Source organism: Petaurus breviceps, unplaced genomic scaffold (genome assembly GCF_028583685.1).
Source record: "Petaurus breviceps papuanus isolate PSGF00001 unplaced genomic scaffold, PetGlider_PUasm1.0 76, whole genome shotgun sequence".
NCBI lineage: Eukaryota > Metazoa > Chordata > Mammalia > Diprotodontia > Petauridae > Petaurus > Petaurus breviceps.
Window position 1 is genome coordinate 51,904,471 of NW_027186473.1, and position 27,632 is coordinate 51,932,102.

The 27,632-nt window shown below is 39.9% G+C and overlaps 1 protein-coding gene across 1 annotated transcript in view; it reads left to right on the forward strand.

Moving 5' to 3' along the window:
* The window catches only part of ARHGAP10 (Rho GTPase activating protein 10), a 392,686-nt gene that overhangs the window by 342,538 nt on the left and 22,516 nt on the right, over nt 1-27,632 (forward strand). The window contains exon 19 of the mRNA XM_069105012.1: nt 4,213-4,372. Within this exon, the coding sequence (XP_068961113.1) occupies nt 4,213-4,372 (160 nt within the window). The remainder of the gene's footprint in view (nt 1-4,212; nt 4,373-27,632) is intronic.

Here is a 27,632-nt window from a genome sequence, read left to right on the forward strand (position 1 = left end):
TAAAGTTACTGTAGACATTATAAAATATTTGGGAATCTTACCTGCCAAAACAAACCCAGTACCTATATGAGCACAACTACACAATACTTTTCACACAAATAAAGTCAGATCTAACTAATTGGAAAAATATCAATTGCTCGTGGCTGGGTCGAGGTAATATAATAAAAATGACTATCTTACCTAAATTAAATTATATATTTAGTGCCATAACAATTAATTTACCAAAAAAAAAACAACCTACTTTAAGAGCTAGAAAAAATAGTAACAAAATTCATTTGGAAGAATAAATGGTCCAGAATATCAAGGGAATTAATGAAAAGAAATGCTAGGGAAGGTAGACTAGCTGTACCAGATTTCAATCTGTATTATAAAGCAGCAGTCATCAAAACTACTTGGGTACTGACTGAGGAATAGAGGAGTGGATCAATGGAATAGATTAGGCATACGAGATTCAGAAGTCAACGACTATAATACTCTATTCTTTGATAAACCCCCAGACCCTGGTCTTTGGGATAAGAACTTACTATTTGACAAAAACTGCTGGGAAAACTGGGATATAGTATGGCAGAAACTGGGCATAGACCATTATCTAACACCATATACCAAAATCAAGGCTAAATAGGTGTGTGATCTAGGTATAAAGGTTGATACTGTAAGCAGTCTCATAAAAGAAGGAATAGTTTACTTGTCAGACTTGTGGAGAGGGAAAGACTTTATGACTAAACAAGAATTTGAGAACATTATAAAATGTAAAGTGGATAATTTTGACTACATGAAATTGAAAAGCTTCTGTACAAACAAAGCCAATGTAACCAAGATTAAGAGGGAGGTGGGAAATTGGGAAAGAATCTTTACAACCTATGTCTCTGACAAAGGACTAATTTCTAAAATATACAGACAATTGAGTCAAATTTATAAGAATACAAGTCATTCCCCAATTGATAAATGGTCAAAGGATGTGAATAGGTAGTTTTCAGAGAAAGAAATTAAAGATATCTATAAGCACATGAAGAAACGCTCTATATCACTATTGATTAGAGAAATGCAAATCAAAACAACTCTGAGGTACCACATCTCCCCAGAAAATGACAAATGCTGGAGAGGATGTGGGCAAATTGGAACACTAATGCATTGCTGGTAGAGTTGTGAACTGATACAGCCTTTCTGGAGAAAAATCTGGAATTATGCCCAAAGGGCTATAAATACTTTCATATCCTTTGACCCAGCAATTCCACTCCTAGGGTTATATCCCAAAGAGATCATAGAAGTGGGAGGAAGACCTGTATGTACAAAAATGTTTATAGGAGCTCTTTTTGTGGTAGCAAAGAATTGGAAATTAAGGTGGTGCCCATCAATTGGGGAATGGCTGAACAAGTTGTGGTATATGCATGTTATGGAATATTATTGTGCTATAAGAAATGAGGAGCAGACAGTTTTCATATTTACCTGGAGAGTCTTATACAAACTAATGCTGAGTGAGAAGAGTAGAACCAGGAGAAATTTGTACACAATTACAGACACAACGTATGTGTGATGACCAACTTAGATAGACTGGACTCCTCTTAGCAGTGCAGTGATATAAGTCAATCCCAACAAACTCACAATGGAGAGAAATGTGTGCATCCAGAGAAAGAACTAGAAAGAACTGAGTTTATATCCAGATTGGGAGCAAAATACCTGATCTTTTTCCTTCTCTTGTTTGGTTTTATGTCCTCTTTAACCATTTTTTATTCCATCTGATACAATCCGTCTTTATAACCTGTCTAATGTATAATGTGAAAGTATTTACAGATCCTATACTTGACTATATGCCGCCAAGGGGGGGGGGGAGAGGGACAAAATGTGAAACTCAAGGAATTGTGGAATTGAATCCTGTAAACTGAAAGGAAACAAACAAATTAATTAAAAAATTAAAAAAAAGAATAAAAAAAGAAAGAGCCAGTTGTTAAACATTATCATCACACCTCTGCATGAATTCTACTAGTCATCACTTAAAAACAGTTCCAAAGTTCTCTTCTTTTCTCCAAGATTTTCTATTTTAGTTGTGCATCTACTATTAGTTCTGCCATCTTTGTCCATTTAGTGCTTCTGCCATTGATAAGTTAGATCTTTTCTCATTTCACTGGTGGTTAGGCCAGGGGGATCTGACAAGGATTAGGGATGTACAGAATTCTAGACCGGTACTAGTTGGAACCAGAACAGGAGATGGAATGAGAATCCTTTGTGGTCCTTTGGCGACTTGAGCATCTTAGATCCTTAGATGCTCAAGTCGCCAAAGGACCACAAAGGATTCTCATTCCATTTATTTATTTAGTGTCCAGTGTTTTTACTTTTCATCTCATCAGTGAAGTTTGATTCCATGTTTGGATTTTTTGTGGTCATGGGTCTTGTTATTCCTGGACTTCCTGAATGCTCTGTGACCATGACCTATATCTAGGCAGATGTATTTCTACCCACCAAAGTTTGTTAGTCACCAGGTAAGATATTTAGATTGTGAACCAGGCTTAAAACTGATTTCAAAGTGATATCAAAACTCCTGTGCTGAAAAAGCATATACATAGTGTGACATAATCAGCTTACCACAGTGTTAGATCTTTGAGTTCTCTGACTAAACAATAGGGGAAGAGAGTTGTGGATTTGGGTCAGGGTCCATAGTACTGTGAGTCTGTTCTAAAGGTTGTAGTGGTTGTACGAATGCCTGAGGGGGTGGCTAGCTGGTGCAGTGAATAGAGCACTGGCCCTGGAGTCAGGAGGACCTGAGTCCAAATCCAGACTCAGACCCTTAGCACACCAAAAAACCCTAGCTGTGTGACCTTGGGCAAGTCACTTAACCCCAATTGCCCTACCTTCCCCCTCCAAAAAAAAGTGCCTCAGAATCAACCCCCAAATTTCCTGGCAAAGGGCTCTTCCCCCATTCTAGCAGTACACTGACTCTCGATACCCTTCTCATCACCCCTACTGGAAGGGCCCCAGAAACTCTATTACCATGACCTGAAGGCCCATTCCCACTTCCCAAAGGTTTTCCTGAGAGGCAGACCCCCAGCTGCATTCTAGACTCTTGGGCCTTGCCATCATCCCTGTTGCTGCTTTGCAGACTTCCAGGCCTTTCTGTCTGCCCTGCAACTCACTTCTTCCACGTATGTTTTCACTCAGTAAACATTCATTCAGCACCCACTGTATGCTAGGCAGTCTCCTGAAGCATTGGAGATAAAAAGAAGGCAAAAGACAGTCCTTGAAGAGGTCATTGTTTAATGGATCATCTTTTTGGCTTTTTTTCTTGAGAGCAAAAGCTGTCTTCTATGTATATAGTGAGCTGTTTCCCTCATACTTAGCACATAGTAAGTGTTTAATAATTTTTTTTTTCATTTATTTAGAGAGTAGAATAGTTGCAATAAAAATATAGAAAGGAAAACAAGTGGTTGATTTGCTTCCCATCCTCTGAGTTCTTTACTCAAGCCCATAGCATATATAAATAACCCTAAATATTTTTAATAAAATGATCCTCTTTGAGCATAAGCATCTGGAAAATATTTTTTCAGTTTGGGCTAAGCTTCTCTTCCTGATCATTGTAGGAGCCTAGACTTTTCTAGGATCCTTCTTTGGTGTTCACAGGGGAAATAAGAGGTTTATCTGTATTTTGGAACTTTTAATGATTGAGAGTTGGAGTGAAGGTCTATGATGAGAAAACTATGAACATGGGTGCCTTATAATTTCTTAATGTAATTGTGTACATACATTTGTACGATCTGGGAGTAGCTTGGACAGCCATCAGGTAACAAGGAAATGAAGGTCAGGCCACAGGAATGCTTCTATCTCCTCTGTTGTCCATGAGGTTTTCATTGGCTCATAGCTATTGGCTTCTTATGGACTGGGGCATTGTTGTGGCCACAGTAAAGACCACACTGTTTTCATGTGATTGGATTATGATTAGTTTTGATTCGTTAATGATTATGATTAGATTATGATTATTTCATCTTATGAGAGAATACTTCTTCCTTTGCACATTTTAGATGGTTTATTTTAGGAGTCTTTGGTTTCAAAAACACCACCACCATTTAAGACAGGAGACCCAAATAGTCACAGCCTGAATTATAAATGTAATTTTAAGATGAAGTTTGATTGACTAATCAAGTAATGCTGATTGTTAGTAGTGTGCCTTTTTTTTTAAAATAGCATTTCTTTAAATCTTCATCTCCCTTTTATTTCTTCTAGCTGACAATCCTAGCCCTCCCAAAGAGGATACCCCAACTGGCAGCCTTGACTCACTTTCTTCACACTCTCCTACACCTGCCATTTTGAGTAGTTCCCCAGGACCAGAAAAAAACCATGTCCTTACAGATGGAGGAGAATTGGTGGACTGGGCATCTAACCAGTAAGTAATCATTTCTGTTCCCTATGTACAAACATATTTATAAAAGTTCTTTTGGGGGCAACAAAGAGAAAAAACTGAAGGATGAGTTGGGGGATGCCTAATCAAGTTATGATATCTGAGTATATTACAGTTTGATTTTGCTGTAAGAAACGATAGAGGGGCGTGGCTAGGTGGCACAGTGAATAGAGCACCAACCCTGGAGTCAGGAGGACCTGAGTTCAAATTTGTCATCTGACACTTACCACTTACTAGCCATGGGACCTTGGGCAAGTCACTTAATCCCAATTGCCCTGCCTTTCCCCCTCAAAAAAAGCAAAAAAAAGACAAAAAACAACAAAAAAGGAAATGATAGAGGGGGCAGTTTCAGATAAACTTGGGAAGACTTGTATCAGTTGGAGCAGAGTGAAGTGAGCATATCTAGGAGAATAGTTAATTATATGACAACATTGTAAAAATGAACAGTTTTGACCTAAGAACTCTGATCAGTGAGATGATCAATCATGACTCTAGAGGATTGAGAAAATGCTACCCCCTGCTTGACCAAGATATGATGGACCCAAGATGACAAAGGTGACACATTTTTAGATGTCATCAGTCTGGGAATTTACTATGCCTGTTGGTTACAAGAGTTTTTGTTTTTCTCTCTTTTTTTATTTCAGTGGATGGGAAAGAAAATAAATGCTTGTTAATTGAAAAATATCATTAAAAACAATCGAAATTTGGGGGTTATCAGATTGAAGATGACTTCATTAAGTTTGTTTTTAACTTTCCTTGGTGCCACTTGTACTCTCCAACAAGGGAGAGAAATTAAAAAAGGATTTTCTTGGATGGTTTTCCCAATATCCTTGGGGAGAAAAAGAATCAAAGTCCGTATGAGGTTAGAGTGTGCATTGGAGGTTCAGGTCATAAGAGGAAACTTTTGTCCCAGTCTGGTTAAGATGTTCTCTCATCATATGTACAAACTAATTGTGAAAGAAGGATGTATGTTTGTGACTAAGCTAATCCTAGACATTCATCTTAGAGAGATTTGTAGCCTGAGTGCCACCAACCCCTTTTGATAAATTTTAGGGGATCCATGTATTTGGATAGCAACAAATGCATCATTTTTCACTAGCTTCCAACTAAAATTTATCAATTTCTTCAATTATTTAAAAGGATTATTCTTAGAAGGGGTCTTTAGACTTCACAAAGACTGCCAAAGCTTCATAACACAAAAAAATGTTAGTAGCATGTGCTTTTCATTATTGGTATTTTTAGTGATTTCTGGCTTCTCCCCCATTTAATCTCTTGTTATAATAGATAATTGAGAATTGTCTGTTGAAATATCTGATCTAATTTTCTATGGCTTGGTTCACTTTTTAGGCCAGACTTACAGATGAGCTTAGTTAAGTGAGGGGTATACTATGGGGAGTGTCTGACCATTTAGGGGAACTGTATTTGCCTAGTTGTCTCTGACCTAGGAAACAAGAATCTTTTTTTAATAGCTCTTAGCAGAGACCAGAGGGGACCTTGGAAGGTCATCACTAAAGGCCTCATGTTAGGGGACTTTCCCTGGCCTCTTGGATTAATCTCGCCTTAGCTGTGGAAAATGAAAATGTATCTTAAGCTTCTCACATAGGACTTTTTTCTCAGATGCTTGCTGCATTCACATATGATCATTATAGCATGGGTTAAGTATGTGAGAAAGTGGTGAAAATTTGGTAGGCAGATTCATCTGCCCATTCAGCCAGCAAACACCCTTGCCTTCTAGTTAACAGTGGAAGGGCTGGAATTAAAGAAAACTTCAAAAGACTGTGCAGCATCCGTTAATGCAGTACATTTTCAAGAAATCTGTATGAAGCCTTGATCTTCCCATCACCTGCAGATGTTGAACTCATGTGATCAGATTCCAGATTTTATCCAAACGCAGCCTTCTTTTATTTCATCTTTCCTTATGCCTCACTTTTCTTTATTGATTCACCATTCTTTGTTCTTAGCATGACTCCATTTCCTCCGCCTCTCAGTGTCTTTCCAGCTGTAACTTTGCTATCTTCCCTTCCCACTTCTTGGCTTCATATTATTCTCCATTCTCAAGTTTCTTGCCCTCCTGTCCAGTAGTTTGGTCCTGCTTCACCAAACTCCATGCTGGTATGACTTCTACCCCCCCCCTTCCCCCCGCCACTTATGTGTGGCTGAACAGTACTGCAGGAAGTCTTACAACTGTGTCAACCAAGTCTGATACAGATTGAAGTTATCCTACTCCCAAATGGCTCATACTTCTGCAGGTCAATCCTTTTACTTTTTCCTGATTTCTCTTTATTACATTTTCCTTTATGCCTTTTCTTTTTTCCTTAAGGCTCTCATACTGCCTTCTAGGGCTTTACCATATACTTTAGCAAGAAAAGAGAGACTATACCCTGTCAAGTCCTTATTCTCCTACTCTACATCTCAAACCCCCCTTGCCTGCTGCCTATATTCAGGTTTACAAATAGGCTTCCTCATCTTAATAAAAAACGCCTCTCTTGATCCTGTTTTCTTCTCCAGATACATTCTCTGTCTCTCTTCCTTTTCACAGTGGCTTCATGGGTTATGTCCTTTGGCAGTCTGGATCCTGACCTCATTACTCAATTGAAAGTACTCCCTCCAAAGGTAGCACTCTCTTCTTTCTGATGACTTGTTCTCAGTCTTCATACTTCCCGACATTTCTACAGTGTTTGATACCTTTGCTCATCTTTTCCTCCTGTATACTATTTCTTCTCTGTGTTTTTCCGATAATGAACTCTCTCTGCTCTCCTCTCATTGCCTCTTCCATTTCTTGGAATGAGTGTTCCTCAAGGCTCTGACCTGGGCCCTCTTATCTTTTTTCTCTACTTGCTTTCCAGGATTTTATCTTAATTGAACCTCCCACAGGTTCAATTGTAAACAATATACTGATGGTTCCAAGAAGTTTCTATCTCTCATAGTCTCTCTCCTGAGTGAGATCTTGAGCCCTGTTATCACCAACTGTCTACTGGCCCATTTGGAAGTATTCTTATAGGCATCTCAAACTCAACTTATCCAAAATGGAACTTATTGTCCTTCCCCCTAAAGCTACCATTCTTCCTAACTTCCCTATTTTTATTAGGTACCAGCAATGTTCTAGTTACCGAGATCCATTACCTCTAAGTCATATAAAGCTCTTTGTTCACTCTCGTTTCCTTTCCATATCCAGTCAGTTAACAAGTCTTTTTGATTCTTCATCCATATATCCCACCTGCCCTTTTCTGTCTTCCCTCAGGTCACTGGTCATATTGTAGTCACCTCTCACTGAGATTACTATAATATCCTCCCTTATTGGTCTTCCTACCTTGGGTCTTCCCATTCCTAATCTTTTTTCCCCACAGCTACCAGAACATTCTTCCTAAAGCACAGACCTGACTAGATCACTCCTCTGTCCAGGAATCTCATGTGCCCGTGGGCAAGTCATTTAACCTGTATCTTTCTCTGTTTCCTTATCTGTAAAATGGGGGAAATAATGGCACCTACATCCCTGGGGTTGTTGATGAGATAATAATTGTAAAGTGCTTATTATTAGGACAGTGTCTGGCACATGGTCAGCACTAGATAAATGTTAGATATTATTATTGTTGTTGATTAATTGAATGTATACTGTTTGCAAGATTCCTGTGATAGGCAGTGTGGTGTAGTGGATAGCAAGTTGACCTTCAAGTTAGGAAAACCTGAATTCATGGCCTGCCCTAGAAGCAGGCTAGCTGCGTGGCAATGGGCAAGTCACCTAACTTTTTAATGCCCCATGTGCCTTTTGATGACTATAAACTACAGATGAGTGGGGAACTACATTGGTAGAAATTTCTACAGCAGGTGTTCCCTAAACCAGTGAGATCATGGGTCCAGATGCTACTCCAACCTCTCCCCCTAGGTCACTCAGTGGTTAGAGTGCTGGGCCTGGAGTCAAGAAAACTCACATTCTTGAGTTCAAATCTAGCCTCACATACTTCTAGTTGTGTGTATAACCTTGAGTAAGTCACTTAACTCTGTTTGCCTCAGTCTCATTATCTGTAAAATGAGCTGGAGAAGGAAGTGATAACTCCAGTGTCTTTGCCAAGAAAACCCCAAATGGAGTCATAAAGAATCAGACACGACTGAAATGATTGAACAAGAAAATACTTACATACACTTATACATTTATGTTTATGCATACATATGTACACACAATACACATGCACACACACACTGGCCAAAGACGAATAAGAAACAATTTTAACCCCTCAAGGAACCTATACTTATTGACCCAAAAAATTTAATAGGAATGAGTGTGGATCTTGTCGCATCTTTTTCTCAATCTCTTGATATAATCATATGACTTTATTATTTTGTTATAATATGACCAGTTACATTAAAATTTTTTCTAATATTGAACTGTCCCTTCATCGCTGGTATAAATTCAGCTTGGTTATAGTTGACCTGAAAATTAAAAAACAAAAAAACTAATTCTTAAGCCTAATTTGGATCTGAAGTATGTAATTAAAGCACCCTGATAATAACTTTTACTCAAGATTGTTCCTAGATTTAGAGCTGGAAAGGGATTTGAAAGGTCATCTAACCAACCTTTTTTCTTTCCTTATAAGAATTTCATTCATCCCTTGTTCGAGGACGTATGGGTAGCAGTTGGCAGAGACAGCATATTAACTGATTCCTGATTCCATATCCTTTCCATGAGCTCCTCTTGCCTCTTGAATTCTCCAGTGGATACGTGATCTCACTGTGGTACATTTTCTCTTCAGTGATGAAGATGGCCACCCCTCTGTGCCTTGACATTTTGTGAGACTCTTATCCAGCTGCTTCTCAGGGTTCTTCACAAGAGATTCCACCTGATGCACTGGGGGCCTTCTTTGCATTCTTTCCATGTTGCCTGTGTATCAGTGGAACCCCAAGTCTCTTCATCATTTACCCTCCCCCACTCATTATATACATTAATGTGCATTATTGTCACATATGTCTACTAAAGTCACATGTCTGCCGTACATGTAAATTACACATGATTCATTTAAAACTAAATTTGTTGTTATCGATTTTCTTTAAATCTTTCATAAAGATTGTCATATGGCTTTAGAATTAGGCAATTAGGTGGTGTAGAGGAGAGCTTGTTTTATTTGAAGTCAGGAAGACTTGAGTTCGAATATTAGATACTTAATTTTTTTAAAACTAAATTTTCATTGCCTTATTCTCTCCTTCTCTCTCTCTCTCTCTCTCTCTCTCTCTTTCTCTCTTCCTCACTCCCTTTCTCTTCTCTCCCTCCCTCCCTCTCTCTCTCTCTTCCTTTCCTCCCCCTCCCCCAAATTGAGAAGAAAGAAATGTGATAACTATATGAATTCATGCAAAACATTTTCTCATTAGCCATGTTGTAGGGGGGAAAACAGTAAGAAAAATAAAGATAGACAAGATATGACATGCTTTGATCTCTATTCGGAGTCCATCTTCCTCAGGCACTGAACAGTTATGTGACCCTGGAAAAATCCCTTAAATTTCTCTCCCAGCCTCAGTTTTCTCATCTATAAAATGGGAATAATAATAGTCCTAATTCATAATGTTTTTGTGAGGCCCAAATGAGATACTATATGCTAAGCCCTTTTTAAACCTTAAATCACTATAAAAATGATAACGATTAGTATGATTACCACCTTACACTAAAAACTAAGTGTAGTAGTATCTGTTTAAATGGGAGCTGGATACAAGCATTTTCATCCTGGGGTAGAATTTAGCCTAGATTGGATTTGTATGTGAAGCCAATATTGCTAGCTGGTGGTGGCTGATTTTTACTTCTCCTGCTGTTAGTAAGTGGAGAACACTATCATTAGCGATCTTTCTTCTTTCAACAGAAAGTGACAACAACTATAATATCACCAGAGTTCAGTTCACAAAATATTCACTCCTGAAACAGAGAACTCGATATTTTTTGGTCATAAATCAAACTCTAAGTGAATTTCCTGGCTTCCTCTTCACTCACATCTTAAAACGTCATGGGAAACTGCAATCTTGAGAGTCCAGAAGGACGAGGGGAGGGAAAGGTGGCTGGAACCAAATCAGACAAGAGATTTCATGTCTGCTTTGGACACTCTCCATATTATGACAATTTGATTGCTTTTTGTGCTTTGGACATAATTCATCTGAGTCCCTCATGTATGTATATATTATTTCTTTGTGTTCTGAAGAATTAGATATAGATATGTTGGAATCTAGGGCAGTTAGGTAAAACAGTGGATAGAATGCTGGGCCTGGAGTCAAGAAGACTCATCTTTGTGAGTTCAAATCTGGCCTCAGAAATTTGCTAGCTGTGTGACACTGGGCAAGTCACTTCACCCTGTTTGCCTCAGTTTCCTCATCTGTAAAATGAACTGGAGAAGGAAATGGAAAACCACTCCAGTATCTGTGCAAAGAAAACTCCAAATGGGGTCACAAAGAGCTAGACAAGACAGAAAAATGACTGAACTGAACACGTTAGAATCTTAGCTTATCATGGCTCTGGAAAGGGTCTTTCTTTCCACTTGAAGATCATAATCACTGTCTTGAAGCAGTATCCTCAAGGATCATAGCTAGTTAGGTGCGTTTCTCCTCTGGCTAGCCATTTGGCCTTTTACAGTGCTATAACAGTCCTGGAACATTTAGAAGCATTTCCCCATTTAGAAATACCTGGACCTCCTTGCCACCCCAGCCCCCTTCTCAGGTATTTCCTTTGTCCTTCCAACAGTTCTGGTGTCCCTTAGTATAAACATTCCTACATAAGATCATGCCTTTTTGTCCCTTTTGGGAAATACTAAAATGGCTTTTTCACAGAGGTGGTTAGCTGCCTCAGATTATCTTTTTTACTATTTTCTTACTGGAAGTGAGGAAGGACTTCCAAGGAGAAAAGCCAGTTAGTGTGGCCATACAAAACTTTGCAGTATGTTTTAGAGCCAGCAGTAAAGTCTGAATTTAATCCCTTAACATAACATGGCAGATACAACCCATATGCCCGTGCTAAATTTGAGTGTATTCATTTTCCCAAGGTTCTCCTTGATGCTCCGATTCTTGCCATTTACCAACGTCTTGAGTCCCTAGAAAGCCCCATATTATATATTTCACATTCCAAGCAGTCTGTACCTATTGCCTCTTCTTATTCAACACTTATTTCCTTTTTAAGTTCCTCTAATTTGGAATGCATCCTCACTGTGCTATAAAATCTCCACCCTTGAAGGTCAACTTGACCTCTTTCTTGCTAATTCCCACAGAGTTTTCTCAGTTCTCATTTTTTTCTTTCTCTTTTCCTTTTCTTCTCTTTCCTTTTTTCTCCTTCTTTCTATAGCATTGGACACAAGCCCACCTTAAAATCTCTTTCTTAGACTTTCCTGAAACTAAACTGTCCTGATTTTCCTTCTACCTCTAATGTAATTCTTTTGATTTCCTTAGTTCCTTTTCCTTACTCTATAACTAGTCCCCACTCTGCCTCCAGTTATCAGTAGTTTAGCCTTCAGACCACTTCCTCTTCTCTTACTGCTTCAGCTGTCATCAGCTCTGTGCAGTTGACACCCAGATTATATCGCCAGCTCTGACCTTACAACTGGACTGCATGGCTGTTTGGGCATCCAGTGGTCACCTCAAGCTCAGTGTCTTATACAAACCTTGGATTCTCCCCCAGACCTCTTCAGACTTTTCTGTTTATACCAGTAGTACCTCCATTCTCCTACTCACTTCTGTTTGAAACTTTGGTGACAACTTTGATATCTCCCACCATATTCTTGTCAGCTTTTTTTTTTTTTTACTACTGCTTAGGCCTCCAACTTCCCCCACTCCAGGTCAGGACTTTCTAACTGGTTTCTTTACATCCCTTCTTCTCCCCAAACCAGTTCATCCTGTATTCCACCACCCAAAAGATATCTCTAAAGTGTTACTTTCATAATGTCACTCCTTTGTTCTGAGACTTTTCTTAGATCCCTTAGCCTTGTATTCAAGGCCCTCCATGATAGCTATCCATCCCCTTTGTTCTCCTGACATCATTTCTTGACAATCACTTAGCATGAAAGGCTTCAGCCTGAGCCACAGTGACCTACCTTTGTTCCTTATGCCCTTTTGTTTCCACACCTTTGCACTCTTGGATTATAAACTCCTTGAGGGCAGGGAGTATCTTTTCCCTTTCTTTGTGTCCCCAGCATTTGGCACAGCACCTGACATCTAATCAGTGCTTAATAAATGTCTATTGATTAATATTCTTCTGCTGCCAGCTCTGCCCTCCTAGCTTTCTTCCATTTCTACAAATCTCCCTCATCCTTCAGGACCCATTACAAGTCCCATGTCTTCAGTGAAGCCTTCAGTGAACAATCCACAGGGAGCTCTCCTTCCTTGAAATTCTTCTTTGTGACCTTAGGCAGATGACAGCCACTCTGAGGCTATTTCCATTGCTGGAATATAGGTAAGTGACAGGTCATTAGAATTGAATAGCTGAACATGTGATTGGTATCTCATTCAGTCTCTCTCCCTCTCCTCTCTTTCCCACCTCCCTCCCTCTTCCTCAGTCCTTCCCTCTCCCCCTCCATCTCCCTTTCCCTTTCCTTCTCCCTCTCCCTAACTCTCCCCCTCTCTCCCCCTCTCCCTCTCCTTCCCTCCCTCTCCCTCACTCACTCCATCTCCCTCTCCATCTCACTCACTCTGTCTCCCTCTCCCTCTTTCTCATTCCCTCCCTCTCCCTCTTCTCCCTCTCCTTCTCCCTCTCCTCCCTCTTCCCCTCTCACCCTCTCCTTCCTCTCCTCCCTTTCCCTCTTCCCCTCTCCCCCTTCATTCCTCCTCTTCCTCTCCCTCTCCAGTTACAGTTAAATGACTTCCTCAGGGTCACACAGCTAGTAAGTGTCTGAGTCACATTTGAACTCACTTCCTCTGACTCCAGGACCAGTGTTCTGTCTCTTGTACCACCTCTCAGCCCCCATTGGTCTTCTCAAGGGAAACTTAGAGACTGCTTTCTCTTCTGAATTTTCGTCCGTATTTATCTTCCCTCCAGCAGGATTTTTAGCCTCTTGGGTCCAGACAGCTTGGAGTTCTTCAAAAAAGTGTCTTTAGCTTCTTTCTTCTTCCCCACAGTACCTAATACTGCGCTGTAGCTGCTCAATCTCTATTTATTATGTTGAATAGAAATCACCTTCTAGATTACCACTACGTTTTCATAAGATCTATTTTTTCCATAAGGCTGGAAGCAATGTTCAAATTATTTTTATCATAAAATTTATTGAAAAACCCTAATGCCATAATGATAATAACAGCTAGCATTTATATAGTGTGTTAACCCTTATTTTTTTAAATGCTTTATTAACTTCTGGTTTACATCATTCATTTCTGCTAGATGTTGACTCAAAATTTTTTTCCCCATTTTTCCCCTACCCACTGCCCCAAAATAGCAGTCCCACAGGATATCCCCTCCTCCAATCTGCTCTCTCCCATATCTTCTCCCATACCCCCTTCAACTTTTCCAGTAGGGCATGGTGGATCTCTATGCCCCAGTGCCTGTATATCTTATTTCCCAATTATATGTAAAATAGTATTAATAATAGTGTATATATATGCGTGTTTTTAAATATTCGATTTTAAAACTTTGAATTCCAGATTCATTCCCTTCCTCCCTTGTCACCCACCCATACTGGGAAGATAAGCAATTCAGTATAGGTTGTACATGTGTAGCTATGCAAAACATTACCATAGTAGATATATTGTAAAACATTGACTATATTTCCCTCCCTACTATCCCACCTCCCACTTGTTCTGTTCTCTACTTTGATCCCATCCCTTTTCAAAAGTGGTTGCTTCCAACTTCCCTCCCCCGTCAGCCTGCCCTCCCTTCCATCATCCCCCCTCTCATCCCCTTCCACACTACTATCCTGTAGGGTGACATACCATATTTAGTGTGTATGTCATTCCTCCCTGAGCCAAATTCAATGAGAATAAGGTTATGCCTTTTTGCCTTCCTGTTCTTCCCCTCCATTGTAACTATTTTCACTTGCCTCTTCTACATGAGATAGTTTCCCCTATTCTGTGTCTCCCCATCTCCTCTCATTATATTCCTCTCTCACCTCTTAATTTCACCTTTTAAGTATCATCCCTTCCTATTAAATTGGTCCTGTTTCCTCTATCTATGTATACCTGTAAACATTCACATATGTACACATTCACATATGTATTAATAAGCCCATATACCCTCCTGTACAGACATATATATGTATATGTGTGTGTGTATATATGTGTGTAGGAATGTAAGTAGTTCAACTTTGATAAGTTCCTTATGTTTTCTTTTCCCTGTTTACCTTCTCAGGCTTCTCTTGCTTCTTGTATCTGAATGTCAAATTTTCTATTTAACTCTGATTTTTTCATCAAGAATACTTGAAACTCCTCTATTCCACTGAATGACCATATTTTCCCTTGAAACAGGATACTCAATTTTGCTGAGTAAGTGATTCTTGGTTTTAATCCCAGCTCCTTTGACCTCTGGAATATCATATTCCAAGCCCTTCAATCCCTCAGTGTAGAAGCTGTCAGATCCTGGCTTATCCTGATAGTGTTTCTGCAATATTCAAATTGTTTCTTCCTGGCTGCTTGTAATATCCTCTCCTTGATCTGGGAGTTTCAGAACCTGGCTATAATATTCCTAGGAGTTTTCTTTTTGGGGTCTTTTCAGGAGGTGATTGGTGGATTCTTTCAACCTCTGTTTTGTCCTCTGGTTCTAAAACATCAGGGCAGTTTTCCTTGAGAATTTCTTGGAGGATGATTTCTAGATTCTTTCGCTGATCATGGCTTTCAGGTAATCCAATAATTTTTAAATTATCTCTCCTGGATCGATTTTCCAGGTCAGTGGTTTTTCCCATGAGATATTTCACATTGCCTTCTATTCTTTCATTTGTTTGGATCTGTTTAACAGCATCTTGGTTTCTCATAAAGTCACTAGCTTCCATTTGCTCCATTCTAATTCTGAAGGAATGATTCTCTTCAATGAGCTTTTGAGATTCTTTTTCCATCTGGCAAATTTGTTTTTTTAAGGCATTCTTCTCCTCATTGCCTTTTTGAGCCTGTTTTGCCATTTGAGTTAGTCTATTTTTTAAGGTGTTATTTTCCTCAGTCAGGCTGCTGACTCTCATTTCATAATTTTCTTGCATCGTTCTCATTTCTCTTCCCAATTTTTCCTACACTTCTCTTATTTGCTTCTTAAGGTCCTCTGTGGCCTGTAACCAGCTCATATTTTTCTTTGAAACTTTTCGTGCAGGAGTTCTGACTTTGTTGTCTTCCTTCTGTTCTATGCTTTGATCCTTTTTTTTTTAACTAAAATAGGAGTGTAAAGTTGGGGTACCTTGTTTATTTTGCTCCCTTTTGCATGCTCACGTTGCCACTCAGTCATTTGACCCCTGGGCTTTTTGCCACAGTATGACTGCCACCAGACAATGGAGCTTTGTCCCAAATGCTGGGGTTTTCTCAGCTGCCAAAGGTATTAGTTGGGTGCACTCTCTGAAGCCTTCACATGCTTTGCCAAGCTGGTCGCATACCCCAGGACCTCCACCCTAGACCACCCTATATCCAAGCAGGTTAAAGCAAGAGTGATTACCACTCAGACTGGTCGCTTGGTCTCTCTACACTCTGCAGGCCAGGAGCTGAAGCTGCTACATGGCAGCGGCTGTTGGGGCTTCTCACCTCGGGGGCAAAAGCCAAGGCACTCCCAACTATTGGATCCCAAAGTCCACACTGCACTGACTTCTCACTTTGTTCTTTGCATCTATGTGTTGATAATTCTGGAAACTGCTACAGCGGCTGGTGATCTGAAGTCCCTCCAGCTGGTGGTTGGTCAGGTCTACACTGAGGTTAAAACCTTTGGCTTCCATGGGGCTGGGCTTCCAGAGCGCTGTGCTGGCCGATTCCTGTTGGCCTGCCTGGCTGTCCTCAGTGGGAGGTTAGGTTCTCTGTGTCATTTTGTGGGTTCTGTAGCTCCAAAATTTGTTCAGAGTCCCCTTTTTACATGAATTGGGGGAGATGGAAGCCGGAGACCTGCCGAAGTCCTGTTTCTACTCTGCCATGTTGACTCCGCCCCTAAACCCTTATTTTTTAATGTTAATAATAATAATAATGATGATGATAAAGCAGCTAGCATTTATTTAGAACTTTGAGGTTCACAAAGCACTTTACAGATATCTCATTTTATGCTCACAACTGCCTTAGAAAGTAGGGACTAGCGTTATTCCCATTTTACAGAATAGGAAACCGAGGGACAGAGAAATTAAGTGACTTGCCCAGGGTCACAGAGCTAGTAAGTGTCTGAAGCTGGATTAGAACTCAGGTCTTCTTGACTCCAGGTTTGGCCCTTTATCCACTGTGCTTCAGTGGTCGCACGCCTTTTAATATACATGGTTACATCTGCTCTCCGCAATGATCTTATGGTTGTACTATTATGGGACAAAGCAGTATAATAGAAATACTTCCAGATTTAGGCCCTAATCCCATTTTTGTCCATCACTAACCATGTGACATTGATTTGGGGGCAAGTGATTTACTCTTCCTTATTGCACTAATATTTAATAATGACCATTTATAATTCATGTTTATCACCCTATGTTTTTACAAGCCTTTCTTAATGGGGGTGGCTAGGTGCACAGTGAGTAAGAGCGCCAGCCCCAGAGTCGGGAGGACCTGGGGTCGGTTCCAGCCTTAGATACTTAACACCCACACACACACAAAAACTGGCTGTGTAACCTTGGGCAAGTTACTTAACCCCAATTACTTAAAAAACAAAAAGATGTAATGATCAATATAATTCCTATTTTATGGATGAGGAAACTGAGGCTTAGACTGTCTCTTCCCCAGGGTTACACCTCTAGGAACCAGTACTTGAACTTCGCCAGGTCTTTCTGACTTCCATCCCATTCCCCTAATCATGCTGTCTTATTATTTTCTCTCTGCCCATATTGCTTAGTATGGCATCCTGTACTGTATTCTGGAATGTGCTAGATAATGAGGAAATGCTGGCTTACCAAATTGGTTTTAATCACCTTGGTGTAGTCTCAGCAGAGCTCTCCCCAGGGCTTGGGGCTGCAGACCCCCTGCATTGCTTTGTTTACTGTGTTGTCGTAGGTCCTAACAATATCCATCCCTCTGTATACATGTGCCCAATCCCCAGAGACCCAGTTTTCTCCCTTTTTGTGTGTTTCTCCCAGAGATCCATGTTTTACGCTGATTCTGTAGCTAGAAATAGACTCTCTCAGGTCAAGCAGAGTCGCAGAAGTCCTGATTTGGGCAGGGTGGTCTTTACAGGTAGAACACCATATTTTATGACTTGCAGGTATTATTGATGAGGATCAGTCATTGGGACCTAGCACTTAATGCAGTGCTTTGCATATAGTAGGTGCTTAATACACTTATTGATCAGTCATTTTGAGGTCATAACTTTCCTCTATCCTAAGAAGATCATGGGTGACTTTATTACTAGGGAAGAACTACAGGTTTAGTCTCCTTGGAGGCTGTTACATCCTAGGTCAAGGCATTTCAAATATCTCTGAGTCATTTAAAAATTTATCAATAGAGTAGTTTTTTCCAAAGAAATTATCCCTAATTATAATTGATGGAGCTGACCCTTGACAGATAGCCCTTTTCATCCCTTCACCATAAAGGGCAGCCCTGTTTTAAAGACACATCAGTCAGTGCCTGCCCCTGCTCTGCCAGACTTCAGATGTAAAAAGAGCCCACCCTTTCCTGCCACTGCATGCTAAATAGTGCCCCAAAGCAAGGGATTGAGCATCCTGTACTTGTGATTCCTTTTTCCTTGTGCCCTGTGCTTGGGAAGAAGGCATCTGAACCAATACGCAGAGATAATGGGGCAATCTGCTCCACCTGACAGGCAGTGGAGAAAAGGGACTTGAGGTCAGGTAGACCAGGGTTAAAATCTCACCTTAGATACTTAACTAGCTGTGTGATATTGAGCAAGTCGCTTGGTCTCTGTGAGCCCTGTTTTCCTCATCCATCACTGAGGACAGTGATAGCACCTTCCTTACAGGGCTTTTGTGAGTATTCAGTTGAGGCTACTTTGAAAACATTCAAACACTTTGCAAATGTTAAAGCACTACATAAATCCTCCCTGTTATTATTACTGTTATCATATGATTTTTGCTGTTTACTTTAATTGTGTATTTTGAGTAGATTTAGGTAGTAATCAGTCATGTTGAGAATATTCCCAAAACCATTGATAGATAATGTTTGCTTTTCATGTTTCTTTAAGACAATATCCTACAGAGACAATGACTTTCTGGTCTCTTTGTATTTGCCGTCTCAATTCGGCTGTACTTTGTTCTTGGATTTCCACAAAAGTTCTGCCCCAGGGGCAGCTAGGTGGTGCAGGGAATAGAGTACTGGCCCTGGAGTTGGGAGGACCTCAGTTCAAATCCAGCCTCAGACACTTGACACACTAGCTATATTACCTTGGGCAAGTCACTTAACCCCAATTGCCTTGCCTTCTCCCCTCCAGAAAAAAAAAAAGAGTTCTGCCCCAGTGCCTCTCTGGGATGTTGTGGTAATCCTGTGTTCTTTATGGCTACATCACTGGAGTATAGGCTGATAGAAGGGGCCCAGTGACATACTGGCCTTTTTACTGCCTGAGAACTAGAATTTGCAGAAGCTCATTGTCAGTAAATTGACCACCAGCAGATGGAATCTTTTGCGCCACAGTGATACACAAAATAGGGCAAAATACAAATTCCTGTGTGGTGTCTGTTTGCTTTCCCAATAACAGTAGCAGAGTGGTAGAAAAATGGGATAGAGGAGGCTAAGAATCACAGTTTTGTAGATTATCTATAAATATTAATTTAACCATTGAAACACTTTTAACATGTGATCATTGTCTAATGATTAGTCAGATGACACTGTTGAGGGCACCAAACTATATCCACAGGGGCATTTTTATTAGAAATGTAAACAGAAAAAATATGGAAGTTGCCACTGAAAGGAAAGACAATTCACAGGTAGCCATTGAAGAAGAGAATAAAAGAAATTGGTGGACTTGGTTTACCCATTGATACCAAAAAAATTCATTTCCTGGGCTACTTAGTCACCTCACTTTGCACTATCAGCAGACTACCATGAAGAGATTGAAACTTAGAACCCAACGTCCCTTACCGAAGATGAGGAAGTGAAGTTCTTTGAGGCACTTGAGAAAACTCATAATTTAAGTCCACAGACTTTGCATCTTCAGTGCAAAAGTAGGTATGGGAAAGGAGAGTAAAAACTGTTGGAGGTAGGAGTTTGGGGTCCAATAATGTAATAGATCAAAGGCTTGCATATCATGTAAGAGCATCAGACCCTATATGCTACGAATAATTTCCAAAACTGGGTGTGAGCAATGAATCATCTAAAGAAGAAGATTGACTAATGACAGGAAATGATTTGATATTGACATAAGAATGATTGCAGAACCAGCTGCCTATGTGTAGTTAGTTATATCATTGACTGATAAGAGTAAAGGTCAAAGTAAAGACCAAATTAGACCAAAGATAAAGATCAATCAGCAGCACCCAATATGTATGAGATACAAAGTACCCCTAAGTGCCATTGAGAAAAGACAAAAGTGAGACAGTTTCTGCCTTCAAGGAGTTTACTTTCTAATGAGAAAGACAATGTGTACATGAGTAAGTTTACATAGAATACATAAAAAATGAATCCAAGATTTAAAGAAAGAACGCTCTAGTAGTTGGGTAGATGAGGAAAGATTTCCTGTAGAAGGAGGTACTTGAGCTAAGAAGTGAAGGAAGGGGGCAGCCAGGTAGCACAGCTAGTAAGAGCACCGGCTCCAGTGTTGAGAAGACCTGGAGATCGAATCCCAGGCTCAGACACTTAGCACTCACCCAGAAACACCTGGCCGTATAACCTTGAGCAAGTTACTTAACCCCAATTGCTTAGGGGTGGCCAGGTGGCTCAGCGAGTAAGAGCACCGGCTCCAGTGTCGGGATGACCTGGATCAAATCCGGGCTCAGATACTCAGCACCACACCCAGAAATAAAAACTGGCCGTGTGTAACCTTGAGCAAGTTACTTAACCCCAATTGCTTTTAAAAAATAATTAAAAAAAAAAAAGAAGTGAAGGAAACTAGGTATTTGGACAAACAGAGGTGATGAGGGAGGACATTTTGGGTATGAGGGCCCACCAATGCAATACATGATGTATTGTGTGTGAAACAGCAGTTAACCAGTATGACTGGATCAGAGTTCTTGGAGTGGAGGGGGGTGATGAGTAAGCAGACTGGAAAGGGAAGAAAGATTCTGGCTATTAAGAGATTTCAGTGCTAGCCAAGTTTGTTTGATCCCAGAAGTAATAAGGCACCATTGAAGTTTTAATATGCGTGCAAAGTAGGGTTGACATCGACCTGTACTTTAGTAGCTCTGTGTGGGACAGATCAGTAAGGATAGAGGCTTATGATAGGAGCACAGAGAAAGCTGTTACAATGATCTAGGTGAAAGGTGATGAGGGCTTAATTTAGGTCAGTGTCTATGCCTGGAGAGAAGTGTATGAGAAATGTTGGGGTAATAGAAACAAGATTTGGTGATTGGATAGGTACAGGGGTTGAGTAAGAGGAGCTAAAAATAATGCTGAGGTCATGTGAACCTGAGTGACTGGAAAAATGTCAGTGACTAGGGCAAATGATAAGGAAGTTAGGAAGAGAGGTTAGTTAGGGGGTGGGGGAGAAGAAGGTAATGAATTCTCTTTTGTGCCTGTTTCATTTGAGATGCCTATGGATTATCTCTTTGAAATGTTGAATGGGAAGTTGGTGATGCGAGACTGGAGGGAGACTGGGGCTGGATGTGTGTATCTGGGAGATGTCAGCATAGACACAGAGACACTGCATGCAAGCCATTGAAGCAGCTGCAACCTGTTGATTGAAAAACAGAAGATGGATAAAAGGAAAGGAATCGCCAGCAACCCACTGCAGAAATGAGGGAGGTGTAGTAATGCTTGCATTTTGCTCTATTCAGAGAATAGCTTGAGCATTGCATTATTATACAGGTACCACATTTTAGGAAAGGTGTCGATAAGTTGTAGAATATCAGTAGAAGAAAGGTAAATAAGATTATGAAGGACTGATTTTATAGGAGGATCATCTGACAGAATGGGGGGTAATTTGGAAAAGAGGAGACATCGGGAAGGAGGGAAGTGTGATGGCTAACCACCAGTATTTACCGGATGATAGTTTTAGTGCTGAAAAGGACCTTAGGTGATATCATATCTAACCCTCCTCCAACCCCTTACATTTTATAGATGAGGAAACTGAGATAGAGATTAAGTGACCTGTTAAGGGTCACCCTGCTGTAAGAGTCCGAGAAAAGATTGAAACTCAGGTCTAGTGGCCTATCTGGTATGCTGTGTCTTCTCATTGTAAGAAGTATCATGAAGAAATACTTGCTTCCAGATAACAGAACCAGAAACAGTGAGTGGAAGTCACAAGGGGACAAATAGTGGCTTTGAATTAAGGGGAAAATTTCCTAGAGTGAGAACTATCTTAAACTCAAATTGGGTTCCCTCAGGATGTAGGAGTTTTCTTGCTAGAGGTGCTCAAGCCAAGGCTGGTTGCCCACTGGTCAAGGTTTTGTCAGTCAGGTGTGCGTTGTATCATATTGCCTCAGAGATCCCTTACAACTATGAGGTTCTGTATTTTGCTAAAGAAACTTGACCAAACAACCTGCCCACAATGAGGAGGCCTGGAGAACCTCAAAACCACGTTAACCAGTTACTACTAGTCTGACAGACAGACATGGGTAAGCTAAAGGGCACACAGATTTAGATCACAAACTAATTTGCAAAACCTTATGCAGGATCATGACCAACTGAGGAGGGAATGAGCTGACAGGCAGCCTTGCTTGAGAAACATTTAAGCCAGGTTATTGCCAAGTATTTGCCTGGGGACCTGGAAGGAAGATGATAAAAAAGACACCAAGTGGGACCTGATGTTGTTTCCATGACAGTCTATCTCAGTACTGAAGATACCACCTCACCACCTAATGTACCACAAGAACAAATGGGAGTGGCCCTTAAGGAGATTTCACCAACTGCTTGCAAGACAAATCTGTGCTGGAGGCAACTCAATTTTAAAGCTTTTCTGGGATTGATTTTGTAAGGTTTCTCAGTGAGGGGAAGATTTCAAATTAATAGACTGGTTCATAGAAGAGATGTTCACTAGGAAAGAAGAAAGAGGTGATTGAGAATAACTATGGACTGATAAATGTATTTTCCCCATCTCTATAAAACATTTATGTAAGTGACATATGCATGGATCAAAAGTATCTGATGAAATTGTGACGAGTATCCATGATGAAACAGGATTGCATAAGCTTTCATAGATGAAATTCTACAACCAGCTGTATCTTTAGTCATAGAATATATAAGATCTTGCCATATCTTTTGATTTTTGAAATTTCTAAAATCTAATGTAGCAAAATGCACCTTTAATATAAATATTAAATGATAAATATTCTCTTACATTTGGAACTACAGAGATAAATTCATTTAACTGAGTGTCAGCATCGTCAAGATATAAAATAGCTATAGTCAGTCAGTAAACAAGCATTTATTAAGCTTCCAGGTTCTTGCTCTCAGGGCACTTTAATTCTAATGGGAGGAGACAAATCATAAAAGAAAGCTAAAACGGGAGGAGTTTATTTTGGGGGGGAGATAACAGCACAGAAGCATGAGTCTAGAATTCAGTCTGGAGAGGAATTGAAGACATGACTGGCCTGAGCACCCTCCTTAAATGAAGGTTTGGGGAAGGGGGTTCATCCAATCAGAGGGAGAGACTGGCTGCAAAGGTACTGCCAGTGTGTGAATGCCAAGACTGGAATGAACTTCCAGGATGAAGATGTTCTGGGGCATGGTGGAAGAAGTCTAGAGTTCAGTCTAGAAGGGAATACATCCCCTCAACTAAGGTGTTTGGAAGTGTTGGTGGAAGACTTCCTGCTTAGGGTCCAGAAAAGAATTCTCTTTTTATGTTAAGATTCACCAAGTGAATAAAAATAAGAATTCACCCATGATATAACTGCTCTCTTATCAAAACACCACGATACTTGAGAACAATAGTAATGCAAAAAGAAATTGGTCTAACCATCCATGTCAGAAAAAAAACAATGGGAATTTAAAATTGCATAGTGCTGAAATTCTAACCTGTAGCTCATATGTGTTTGTATATTTTACAGAAAACATGGCATAGTGGATAGAATACTAGTTTTGGATTCAGAAATACCATCTCCAATACTTAATAGCTGTGTGACACTCTAAAAAAGTTACATAACTTTTCTCCGCTATGAGTAGCTCCCTAGAGCTCCGTAGTTTCCCTATCAAGTCCTGGGTGGACTTCAGTCTCTTTTGGTTGTGAAAGTTCCCAACAATGATGAAATCACAGCTCCTTTAATAATAAGCTAGCATCTATGTAGTTCTTACTAGATACAAGACACTGTGCTAAGTGCTCTGCAATTATCAACTCATTTGATCCTCAGAGCAACCTTCAGAAGTAGATGCTGTTATTAACCTCCCCCCCCCATTTTACAGATGAGGAAACTGAGGCAAGCAGAGTTTAAAGTTGCTTACACAGGGTCACACAGCTGGATTTTAACTTTTTCTTTCTTATTTTTTAAATTTTATTTTATTTTTTGCTATTTTGGAGGGGGGAAGGTAACATGGCTAGTAAATATTAAGTGTCTGAGGCGGGATCCGAGCTCAGGTCCTCCCAACTCCTGGGCCGGTGCTGTATTCACTGTGCCACCTAGCCGCCCCCCTTATTAATTTTATGGTTAGATTTATCTCGTTTTGAGAGGGATAAATTTGAAGTCCTTATTTAACTTATTTAGCTTTTGCTTTAAGAATTTGAATGCTGTTCCATTGGGTGCATATATTTTTACTATTTTCTATTTCCTATGTACTTCTATATTTTCTTGTGACAAAATGTAGATTCCTTGATTATCTCTCTTAATTAGGTCTGCTTTTGCTTTTGTTTTGTCTAAGATAATGATCACTACCCCTGCCTTTTTTTTTTACTTCAGCTAAAACATAATAGATTCTACTCCAGACCCTTATTTTAACTCTGTGTATGTCTCTCTGTTTCTTGTAAACAACATATTGTTAGATTCTAATTTATAATCCATTCTGCTGTCTGTTTCTGTTTTATGTGAGTTCATCCCATTTACTTTCACAATTATGATAACTAACTGTGTATTTCCCCCATCTTATTTTCTTATGTTGATCCTTCTCTCTTGCTCTCAGGTACTCTCTGTCTGTCTCCCCCCCCCCTTCTGTCCCTCCTAAAAAAATAACTGTTTTGATCTTGTCACTGTCTTCTTTAATCTGCCCTCCTTATCACCCCCTGCCCCCAATCCCATTTCTCTTAACCTCTTCTCCTCTTACTTCCCTCTTGGGTAAGATGGATTTCTATACCCATTGAGTGTGTGTATGTGTGTGTGTGTGTGTTTGTGTGTATTTGTATTCTGCCCTCTTTGAATAAGTAAAGATGAGAGTAGGGTTTAGGTGTTTTCTGCTCCTCCCTTTCCCTCTACATTGTAAAACTCTTCCTTTCACACCACTTTTATTTGAGAAAATTCCTCCAGTTCTTTTTCTTCCTTTCCCCTTCTCTCAGGGCATCTCCTTTTTTTCTTCTGAGGTCATCCCAACATAATAGACTCATACCTGTGCCTCTAAGTAGACTCCTAGCTGCCCTAATGATAATAGAGTTCTTGGGAAATATCTATATCTGTCTGTCTATCTATCTTTCTATTTATCTCTCTATCGCTCTATCTTTCTGTCATCTTCCCAGGAGATGTAAACCATTTAGCTTTATTAAATTCTTCATGGTTATTCACTCATGTTTACTTTTTATGCCTCTCTTAAGTCTTATGTTTGAATGTCAAATTTTCTATTAAGCTCTGATCTTTTAATCAGGAGTGTCTTGAAGCCCCCTATTTGATTAAATATCCATTTCCCCCCTATTGAATTAGACACAGTTTTTTTTTCTGGGTAGGCATTCTTGGTTTTAATCCTAGTTCCATTATCTTCTTAAAAAAACATTCCAAGACCTCTGTTCCTTTAATGTGGTAGCTGCTAAATTTTTGTGATCCTACCTGTGGGTCAGGCATCTACTTTTGGTCTGATTTTGGTATGGGAGAGGGTACTAAGTGTTGGAATATGTATTTACCTCTCTCTCTAGGGAAGAAAGAAAAACCAGAGACATCTTTTCATGAACATGAATCCTAGACACAGGGAGGTTAGAAACATTGGATTTACAGTCAAGAGGACTGAGTTTAAATTCCCATCTCTCTTCTTACTAGATTTTTTACTCTGGGCAAGTCACAGTTTCTAATTTCTTATTCCCAGTGACTGTGCTCCTAGAATATAAGATGTGGCCGGTTCTACTGAGCTGGGAAGACTCTGCAGCCTTTCTTGGACAGATCAGCAGCCCAGAGCCAAAAGGCCCTCCGTACTGTTCTGACCCTTCCTCAAGGATGATGGTTGAGCGATGGGAAAGGTGGCAGAATGTATAAAGAATCCGTGTTTTTAGACAGTCTATAAATGTGAAATGGTACTTTGAATGTGAAATATTTTTCTAACAACCAGTGAGTTGATATACTCCTTGCAATCCTGAGCTACATCCAGTGACATGGTTGATATACATGGAACTAGTAGATTCAAAGAAATAAATAGCAAGGATGGCTCTCTCTTCTCTTCTAAGAGGTGAAAAAGGGAGTAGGTGGTATGTTTCTCATTGTGTGTCTAGCTAGCAGTGTGGTATGGTGGAAACCCTGCTGTGCTGGCATTAATAGGACTAGGGTTTGACTCCTGGAGCAGGCTCTTTGTTGACTTCTTTGACCTTGGCCAAGACACTTTTCTTCTTTTGTTCTTAATTTCCTGCTCTTTAAAATGATGGGGCTTCTAAGGTCTCTTCCAGCTCATTTTTCTCATTCACACAAGGGAGATTATAATGCTTGTACTGCCTACCTCACTGGCTCATTTTGTTCATAGTAAAGTGCCATACAAGTACGCATTATTATGATAGGATCTATGTGGACTGCTATTGTTCAGGGAGAGGTTCGATTCTCAGCAGTCCCTTGAGCTCTAGAAAAGCTTTCAAAACTTACTGTGGATCACCCACGTGGTGATCTCTTGGGACTGCTTCTTCTTTTCTTTCCACCTTTTGTTTGTGTTGTTGAAGCCTTCACCCAACTTGTTCTGTTCACTTGGTTATTGGTTCAAGATGTGAAAGGCATAGAAAATTATTTCTTATCTCCCATCACTTGTATTGTTGTGAATTGCATATGGTCTAATTCTGGGTTTCCTTTGCTATGCTGCCCTTTTTGGTAATTCTTAGGGATTTTTTTTTTGGAGGGAGAGAGGAGAAGAGTAATGGCATTTTAAAAGTGTGTGTGTGTGAGAGAGAGAGAGAGAGATAGAGAATAAATACCTTGATTTGAATATACTCACAAGGTGTCAATAATTTAAAGACTTTGGTTTGAATAACATACAGACGTTATTAGTTGACTTCAGCCTTGGCCTTTTTTGGGTAAATTTTTCATCAATGTTATTTTTGGGGGTTTTGTTTTATACTTATTTCCCAATATATCTTTTGCCCTCTTCCATGTAACAAAGAAAAAATGAAGGAAAAATGTAAATGACAAATTTGTCATCCTATAATGTAAGTACCACTTCTTACCTGTAGTCCCTCACCTCCCTACTGAGAGGGCGATGCGCATGTACCAGAACCAAATGTGATCATGGCAGGAAATCTGATTTTGGCTGCTTTTGAGTGTTGTTGTCCTTTATTATTATCACCATTCTATAGAATTTCCCTGGTTCTACTCTGTCCGTTTTGCATCACCTTAGCCAAGTTTTTCCATAACTTTTTCCCCATTTGTCTTCATTAGTGACCATCTTACTTTTATGTCATTATTTTTTAAAATTTATTTTTAGTTTTTAACATTCACTTCCATAAGGTATTGTGTTCCAATTTTCTCCCCCACCACCACCACAAGACGACATGTAATTTGATATAGACTCTACATATACATTCATATTGGTTTTCACATTTGTCATGTTCTGAAGAAGAATTAAAACTAATGGGAGAAACCATGAGAAAGATAAAACAACAACAACAAAAAAAGGAATAGAAAATATTATGCCTCAATCTGCATTCAGACTCCATAGTTCTTTTCATGGATGTGGATAGCATTTTCCAACTTTGGAGTTGTCTTGGATCCTTGCATTGCTGCGA